Genomic DNA, 9,866 nt, shown 5'->3' with positions numbered 1-9,866 from the left:
CCACCAAATGTACTTCTGTCTATTCTGGTTTTTCCCATCCCCACTCCCCGCCCCCAGCACAGTATGGAAACCACTTCAATAACTGAATTTACTTTGGCCCTGTCTCATCTTACCTTTTGTTAGACTTCAAATCTATTTATCGGGGGAAAAAAAGCCAAGAATCTTCTCTCTTAAAAAGTTTTATTAGGCATTACTAGATGACATTACATGATGTTCTGCATACATCACGTGGTAAACATCACTCAACAGTAATCCATACAACAGCTCACACCAACAGTCAGAATTGTTCGTTTCCCATCTATAGTTTTCATCCAAGCAGGGTGAGATCTAATCTCATAGTCACATGTGGAAACAATCAACCAATAACGATAATAATTAGTAATAATAGAAAAGCCCAGCCACAATAATAAGACCACAGGGACATTAGTTAAAGTCCACAACTAGACTCTACAATAGTATCAGGTATCCATTTTCGAAAGAATTGTCCCTAAAATTTGTGTGACCTGACACTTAGGTTGCTTTACCATCAGCAGCAAGTGAGATAATATTTACTAAGGAGGAGAACTACACTGACACAGCCACTAAAAACTCTTGAGGTAATAGATTTTTTTAATTTCACTGCTTAAAAAAAATCTGTTCATTTCCAGGTCCTGTCCAGCAGGACCTATCTATTGGCAGGAAGATTATTTTTTTCTTTAGTTATGTCAAATATTTACACATATTTGCATATACACCCTGTGCCTTTGTCTTTTCTAAGCACATGATTTGTTTTAATCATTCATCATACATTCATCTGGAAATGTTGAATTATATATGCTATGGTACATAAAGAATACATGTTTTGTAGAAAGCAAAACGAAAGGCACAGCTCAAGAAGAGCAAAATAATAGACTATACAGAGTGTCTTAAACTTGACAAAGTCTACTGTGAGTAAAAACAATTAAACCAGGAATGGCATGGTTTCCAGCATCCATATAGAATATTAGTTTCTGAAATGTGGAATCTATCACTGATAAATGTTCTCAAAACAAATTGTAGAAAAAATTGGCCAAATTCTGTCAGATATTTTGATTATTAATGCTTTTAAAAAGTAATTTGTCTTCAGACAGACCTAATAGCCATTCTAATTCTTGTTTGAAACATAATCAGCATTCTTTCTTATGGTTTTAAAATAAAATTTAAGTCCATGGCTTCGCTTTTCTAGTACATTGGTTAATTTACTGTTCTAGAGATAAAACAAGATTAAGATAGCAAATGGGAACTATATTCTAGATAGTTATATTCTATATAGATTATCTTTCTAGCACTTTTTAAATAGGACCAAAGAACACTCACAAAAAATATATGGCTCTTTAGATAAGAAATAAAGTCAAGTGAAAAAAATAAGGCACTAATAACATATACAAATATTACATACTCATCACACAAAGCACCATATGTAAGATTAAGGGACCATACATTAGTGCTATTGAAAAATGGGAATAAATTCAGATTCCCTGTCTTTTATTCACCGTATTTTCCCCTTGCTTTTCAGTTATTACCGCAGCAACGTGAAAATGGTGAGGAAATTGCCCAACCTGTGAAACTCATGACATGAAATAATTGCTAGAAAATAGGTTGACTGCTTTTAAAAATGTAAGAAATTAAGTCTTTTAAAATACTCCGTGTTTTCTAACATTTTCATCTCAGCACAATTTGTTACAGTCCAGTTTCTTTTGAGGGCATTTTCTATTTCCATATTTTATTTCTACCTGCCTATTTCCTACAATATACTCAAAATGTTTTCTTCCGACAAATTGTATGAATATCAGTTGATAGTATAACTAACAAAATGCAGGGGTGGGTAAAAAAATAACAAGAAACTTCTTTTCAAGCAGACTCACTCTGAAAAAGGAAAATATTGTAACATATTTGGAAAATGGCTAGACATTTTACAGAAAAATTTAAGAAATATAATGAAATGAACAAGATCTGCTACGTACTAGACCAAGTTGTTCATCTTAAAATTAAGAAATGTCTCCTTATTTGATTTTGTTGCTGAGAATATAATAACTAACATGGGATATTTTCTAATATTTCAATAAAATATGATCATTATTCTTCAGAACTTCAGTTTTCAGTAATAGGAGCTTAGAGGCTTATTTCTTTTTAGAATCGCATACTCTGTGTAAGAAAGAGAATTGCACTAGACATGTGTATTTGTCTCATGAAAATGTCTTTTCAATCTTGTTTAAAATAGAAATAACTCATGATTTCTCAATAAATGGGTTAATTTAACTTAATATCATTTAATGACACAATATTTGTGTTTCCTCTACATAAGATTATTTCTGTGATCTTGCAGAATTGACTATTTGTTACTATGTTAATAATTATCTTCCATAAGTAAGACCAATCATAATAGTCAATTAATTTTCATAGTCTAATTTTCATGTTAAAAATTTGTAATAGAATATTCTTATCAAGATAAAGTTATATGTCTATGTGTGCATTATTGTTCTAGATGTCATCTGAAATATGAAGTTGGTCTATTAAAAACTTCTCTATAAAATTTCAATTGGAAAGAAAATAGTCAAATAATAAATGTTAGCTATTGAGGGGTTATTACATGAAACTATTTTTTTAAAAATTGGCCTTTAAAATAATTTGTAGTTACAGCATATTCACTTTCTGTAGATTAAAAAATTTAGTATAGATTTTAGATATTTAGGTACTAGTTGCTTAAAAAGAAATAACACACATTTGAATGTCAAGAAAGTAATGTTAATGAAAAACCATGACTGTAAAGAAACTGAGTGGATTATTGAGAATATGTACTTAGCTTGGACATACTGTGACCATCTCAAAAATTAACAAGGAACCATGATACAACAGCTTGCTGCTACAAAGAAGAACCTCAAGTGACATTATTTCCACCATTTCTTGCTTGTTCGTGATTTTTTAAAATTGTACACTAAAGTGATACTGCATGTATCTTGAATGTGGTTTATGGCTACATCATGTCAATGGAAAGGTGGATATTTGCAAATGACAAATGGTTTCTCTAGGCTAGAGTTAATATCAGTTACATTCAAGGTGATCTACTTAAGATTATCGGAAAGCCTAATAACTTCAGAGTATAAATCCATATTGGAAATTTCTGTACAAATGCTACACTACATAACTACACCTCAGTCCAAACTGTTAAGACTTTTTTGCTGAAATGAAGGCCAATAACCATAATCATAACCCATTTTGGATAGAGAATAAATTCCTTTGGGTCAGGTTGGATAAGTGTCCCTACATTTTTCTATCCCACTAATGTACAGCCAAAATACTCATCTTACGTTAGTCACACAGCAACTTTAGTTCTAGAGAAATATTAAGCCCACTGGTCCAACTGACTTTTTATCATTCACATTACTTACTCATTGGCAAGAGAGTGAGGCAGAGCTCCAAACTTCTATCCAGAAGAGAAAAAAGTGTCCTAGGCATTCCTGACCTATTCAACTTATGGATCAAATAAACAAAAATAAGTTATGTTCACCATCAGAGATAAGTTTCAGAGACCATGTAGTGTTGTTGCATTTCATTTCATTAGAATGAGAGGATTGAATAGTGAGACAATGTATTCCACAAGATGGGAAGGTACTACTGAGTTGAGGTGAAAAGCAACATATTCCTGAAACATCAGAAACATAGGCATGTGATATTGAAATAGGAGGGCAACACTGCACAGAGAGGGAAGAAAATAATTTAATGTCTATGATGGAACAGACTGAGAAGATGCACGGCACACAGTAAAAAAAGTTTTGTCATGTGACTATGTGTACACACATGGAATTAATTACAACTGATGAAAATTTCTTTTAGAAACATAAGGAAATGGCCAGAGAAGAGGGTAGTAGCAATGTTTAAAATAATTTATTACAATTTAAGTCCATATGGTGATTCTTCAAACAGTCACTTGCTTAGCCAAAAGAAAAAATAATAGTTTCTTATATGCATAATCACATGCTTCTGAAAGTGGCAATACGTATAAAGACCCATTAGGTATGTGATATATTAAGGCTTTAGATAATGTTCCAAAAGGACAATTATAATAGCCACACACTACCGTGACTCTGTTTATTGGATCTGGATAGAGACAACTCCAGTTTAGCTTCACAACAGTAATGCGCATAAAAGCCTACACAACATGTGTCTATAACATCAGTATTAGCTCTATTCTCAACAGCATTTACATTTGTCTCTTAAAGATCTGTTTCATTGGTTTGTATAAAAATAAAATAGCATTTCACAATCTTAAACACTTTGTAAAGTTTGTAATTCTGCTTTTTTTTCAGATCATACTTTGTCGTCTCTATAAAATGATTTGTTTCATAGAAGTAATGGGATGTAGATATAGATATTAATATGTGATCTGAGAAGTTAATTTCCATCACAGGAGAAAAATGTCTGAATTATAATGATTTGAAAATCAAAATATAATGCAATTGTTTTAATTTACCATGTCTCTTGTAAGAAAATGTTCTTTTGAAGAATTCATAAGCTATGAAAATGGAGTTAAAACTTTCTGTGAAATTAACTTGACATTCTAGGGCTGGGAAGGTGGCTCAGTGGTAGAATGCTTGCCTGGCATGCATGAGGCCCTGGCTTCGATTCCTCAGCACCACATAAGCAGAAAAAGCTGGAAGTGGCGCTGTGGCTCAAGTGGTAGAGCGCTAGCCTTGAGCAGAAGAGCTCAGAGACAGCACACAGGCCCAAAGTTCAGGCCCTATTATCAACAAAAAAAAATTAACTTGATATTCTAAATAATCATTCTAATTAGATTTTAGATAACATTTATGAAGTGTTATGTGCTATATTTCAGCTCCAAACATAGCATAATTATTGGTCACAGATTTACAGAATTAACTATAACTTCAGAAACTGACATATATATATTTTTTTCAGGCATATTTGACTTGCCTAAATGTTTTAGCTTCCAATTCTTCATAGATTTAACGAGTTGACATGTATTTGCTAACCTAGTTAATTTGTCCTTTCCCTTGAAATATACATATAAGTTGTTTTACTTTTATTAAATTACTTAACTTTGTTGAATTATTTAAAATGGCACCGTGTTTTAAAGTGCACTACAGAATCTTTAAGGCTGTGTTTATTAGTTAATACAAAACAATAAAGCTGAACATAAGGAAAATTAATTTAAATAGTTGGGACAAACTATTCTTGCTACAGGCAAGAAAGGATAAGCACATGACTCAGTGCGTGGATCAAATCAAAAGACTGAACGTGAGGATTCATGTTGATGCCTATGTGTTGCTTGCTCGTGAAACAAAAATCTAAAATGACTTTTGGCACTGGTTTTTTAGTGTACTCAAAGAAACTAATGTTATTTAGACCCCTAAAAATTTAAAACTATGACAATGAGCATCATAAAAGTCTCATGTAAAGACAAGTACCTTTGTGTGAAGAGACAGAAGCTGAGTCAATGTGTGGGCAGCTGTATTTAAATTTGACCAAAGACAGGAAGGCATTCAGACGCTATGAACAGGCCACAGTGAGATTTTCTTCCCCTGGTATCTCTTCTCTTTCTCTTCTCTTTGGGTGAAGAGTAGTTTGAACAGCAGAAGTGTAGAGAAAAGCAAAATAGGGAGGGATGAAGGGATGGAGAAAGACTGCAGTGTATTTTGTGGAAGCACTGGGTCATGTGGCTGAATGATGAAGGCCTTGGGACTGAAGAGATGTGTGACAGAGCAAGGAAGTTCTTCCTCACAGACATCATTGAATCTTGATCCCATGGCAGAGAAAATACAAGCAAAGATACTACGCTGCAATGTGACTGGCGTTTAATTATCTTTTATTATTTTCCTGCCTGTTCTATTCTTAGGATACAATAGCACCTATTGGAAAATCAAGGTGGTGGCAATGTTATATTGCTTGTACCACAGGTCTCCCCCCCACTTTCTTCACTTTCTTCTTCTTAATGTAATGCCAAGACAACTGCTGTAATTAACTGTAAAATGTGTTTCATATTATTATGCAATGTATAATCGTTCCAACAAACCTTATGAATTTAATCATCTCTTTATAGATTATTGTGGGTGTATGTAATTGCTACCATACTGTTTCCTCTTGTTCACAATGATACAACTAACTTCCTCTGTGGAGCAACATGCATGAATGTGCACAGTGTTTAAAAACTGTGACAAATGTCATGAATTTGGCTTGAGTTGTTCATTTAAATCACTCTGGTTTTAAAACTAGGCAACCTCATGATTAATTTGTCTTTTTCACATTATCTGACATTCTACTTTTATTGGAAAAAGATTAATTTTCTCTTCTAAAGTTTGGCAAGGTAGTTATTTGGCTAATCAAATGGAGGAAATTGTCCTTCAAAATATGATTTGATTTAAAAATTATGCACTCTTGCACAATCTTCTTACATTTCAAAAAAGGGTCTTAAATATATTATTACTATGATCTCATTTCCTGAAAATGTGTAAAAAATTTTAGTACAAATATCTAATAAAAACAAAATTTAAAAACTTATGGCAATGTTTATTCAAGATGGCAAAAATATATTCAAAATGTCTGTCCTGATGAATTCCTTGTAATAGATAAGTGAAAAAGATATATCCATTGAGTGAAAGACTGTCATTAAAGTACAGCCCTACAACGGAAAATGTAAGAATTTACAAAAGAATGAGATACATCTATATAAATTCATATGGGAAGGTATTCACCAACATTTAATAAAATGAGAAAGTCACAGGAAAGTAAAATTATTCTATTTGTAAAAAAACTAATATACACAGGTGCATGTGCACACACATATACTTCCTTATAGGTTTGCAGAAAGCATCTAGAAGGACATCAAACCATCAATAGTAGTCATCCCTATAAAATAAGGGGTAGAGAAAGCAGAGGAATCTGTATTTTATAACTGTGGGATTTTAAAGGAGTATATATTAAACTTACACTATAACATATATAAAAATGACAAGTCTCCAATACAAAGATAGTTATTTAATATGCACATTTCTTTCTCCAATGTAATTTTCAGAATTTATCCTAAAGATTATACTACTGTTTACCTTCAAAGTTAGCACTGACATATAAATTATCCTCCTAATTTTCTTCTCTCTTTTTAAGATCTTGAAACTTAGTACAAAAAAATTCACCAATTACTTTGAGTTACCAGCAAGGAAATGCTTCATATACTTCAACCTTTAAAGAGAAAAATGTATACATTTATTTAAAAAACTATGCAATAGAAAAATGAGAATCCTGTGTAATACAGTGCATACTCTCCCAATCATTGATGGAACAGCCTTCACTGACATCATTGTAACTGTCATATTGGAAAGTTTTCCAAATCATATAAAAATACTTTTAAAAGATAAGTTATTTAAAGAAAGGAATAAAAATCCCTGAGTAGGCAGAAGACAACAGATACAGTAACTTAGGAAAACACATGATCTAAAACCAGAGAGCATATTGTTTATCCAGTTGGCATATATGTATATGCATGTATATATGCATATATATGCACACATATACAAAATCATGATATTCATGCTTTGCCAAACTGATGCCTAAGTCCAGGAAAGATGAATTTTTCTCCAAAAACAAATCACTGTTTTATTACAGAAGCATGTATTTGGACTAGAAATTCTCATTCTTTTGTTCTAATGCTAGAGAACCTGAAGGAAATAGTTGATAAATAGCTTTAAAACCAATGGATGGAAGGAAAGATCACTTTGTAAAAACAAAGCATCATTTTTGTCTGAGGTGATTGTAGAGTGATGCTATTCTAGAATAGCTACAGCTATCATACCCTCCTCTAACTGGACGTAGAACTGCTTAGTCTAGAAACTATACAGCTATTCTGTTATTCAGAAAGGATGCACACATGTTGGCTTCTTACTCATGCAAGTAACCTTCACCATTGTGGACTCTATCAGGTCAAGCAAAAAAAGGATGTATGTTCGTATACTCTATGCCCCATCAAGATGAGTTCTCTATGTGAATGCATGTTTTATCACATAATCTATTTCAACTCAGACAGTTTTGCTGACAAATGCTTCATTTGTGGCAGATCACTAATTTTGAGAATTCTGAGACAAATGAAATTCTCCTTATTTTCATGGACTTCACATCTTACAAAAACTCTGAAAATATTTTTGTTGTTTTGTTGCCTTTCTCCAAAACAGTTTATATTGTAGATGAATCTATCATTGCAAAACATTTCATTTCAAATTGGGCCTCTAAAGGAGATACCAACAAATTATTATGTATACAAGCAGAAAGTATAAGAAAACTAGTATTTGTTTTTAGGAAAAACTTGAGGACCAATTAAAAAAAAAACAGAACTAGAGAAAAGGGCGGCAGTTAAATAATTGAAACTCGACCTAGAGAATTGTCTATAATCACACATTGCTAATTAAAACTGAATGAAAGATTTGCTCCCATTACAGCAAAACTAGCTCTTTGGATTAAATAATCCTACGTGAAACATTTATCCACAGAGTGAAACATGGATGCCAATACACAAGAAATCCATAAAAATTGAGTATTTGGACGCAAGAATTTCCTAAAAGCATTCTACCGGTTTTGTCAGTTTACAAAGCTTGATATGATTTGGGGTGACATTGCACAAATGCCTGTGTAGGTGACAAGAAAAGACAGCAAGAAACAGAAAGGGTCAATATCAAAACAGCCTGTTTTCTACAATGATATTAATTCAATATATTACCAAATTACACCCACAAAGTAATCATCCTCTCTAAATAGGTCTGTGAAAATGTGGAAAAATAGTATAGAGACATGGAAATAGATAAGCACAAGGCTATGGGGCCTAGCTTTAATATATATTTATATATACACACATTCATACCCCTACGCACACACACTTCAGTAACGCAAGACTCTCCTTATTTCCCTTCCCTGTGCATTGACAACTTTACCAATGGCCGTACCCAAAGTTCGTTTCTTGCTTGGGCCACAGTTGAACACTGGTGCACGTGGTAAACTTGCATGCTCTGAAAAGTGGCCTTGCTTGTTGGGATTCATAGGACTTCAGCCATTCACAAGTCTCTTATACAGTCCAAGCAATACTCAGGAGAGGTGTCCTCAGAGCAACAGTTCTTAAGGAAAACTATTTTCTTCCAAGAACCATGAATGTCAGTTACCATACAGATGCTTATAGTTTATGAAAGTGACCATTTTTGAAAAGCAGCAATTTGTTTAGGTAAAGGCCAGGATACCATGTTGGGAATGCACCGTAGCTAGAGGCTCGTGGCCTGCAGAGAACCGCGGGGAGACGAGATGGCGGAAGGTCCTCTCGCTGTTCTTCCAGACATGACTCACAGGCGGTGTTCCATCCTGTTCAGCTCCTGCTGGACTAGCTTGAGTTGGGTGAAGTCACCTGCATCCTACCAGTGCATACCTGTCCGTGAGCGTTTTCTCTGCTTTTTACAAAGGCAATATATAGGAAATACAAATAAACCTAGGGATAGACAAAAAAATAAGGGCAATGAGGGGAACAGACATGTAAATGCATATATTTGGAACTTATGCATTTGTAAACTCTTTACAAAATCATCACTTAGCAAAGCATGCACATAAGGAAAAAGGACTTGCACTATGACATGTGTTTATTTTTTGTAAGGCTTCATTCTATATCATTGCCTTTAGCTCTGTCCCCTCCCCCCACCATTTTCAACATTCAGTGATACAAGTTTAAATAGGGAATGCTTTCTCCCAAAATATCAAACCTTATGTGCAAATATTATTCACAGTCATACCATTTGCACACTGTGACATTCACACTTCAGTTTCAGGCAGTACAGCATCTTCCTTAGGAACATAGGCTATGGCAC

At 33.5% G+C, this 9,866-nt stretch overlaps 1 protein-coding gene across 1 annotated transcript in view; it reads right to left on the bottom strand.

Moving 5' to 3' along the window:
• Nucleotides 1-4,925: 4,925 nt before the first annotated feature.
• The window catches only part of Rnf217 (ring finger protein 217), a gene marked incomplete at its 5' end in the record, with an annotated part of 119,270 nt that continues 114,329 nt past the window's right edge, over nt 4,926-9,866 (bottom strand). The window contains one exon of the mRNA XM_013026773.1: nt 4,926-9,493. Coding sequence (XP_012882227.1) covers nt 9,420-9,493 — 74 coding nt within the window. The remainder of the gene's footprint in view (nt 9,494-9,866) is intronic.

Source organism: Dipodomys ordii, unplaced genomic scaffold (assembly GCF_000151885.1).
Source record: "Dipodomys ordii isolate 6190 unplaced genomic scaffold, Dord_2.0 Scaffold97, whole genome shotgun sequence".
NCBI classification, from domain to species: domain Eukaryota; kingdom Metazoa; phylum Chordata; class Mammalia; order Rodentia; family Heteromyidae; genus Dipodomys; species Dipodomys ordii.
The sequence above is the reverse complement of the archived record's forward strand: the minus strand, read 5'-3'. Positions and strand labels throughout refer to the sequence as shown.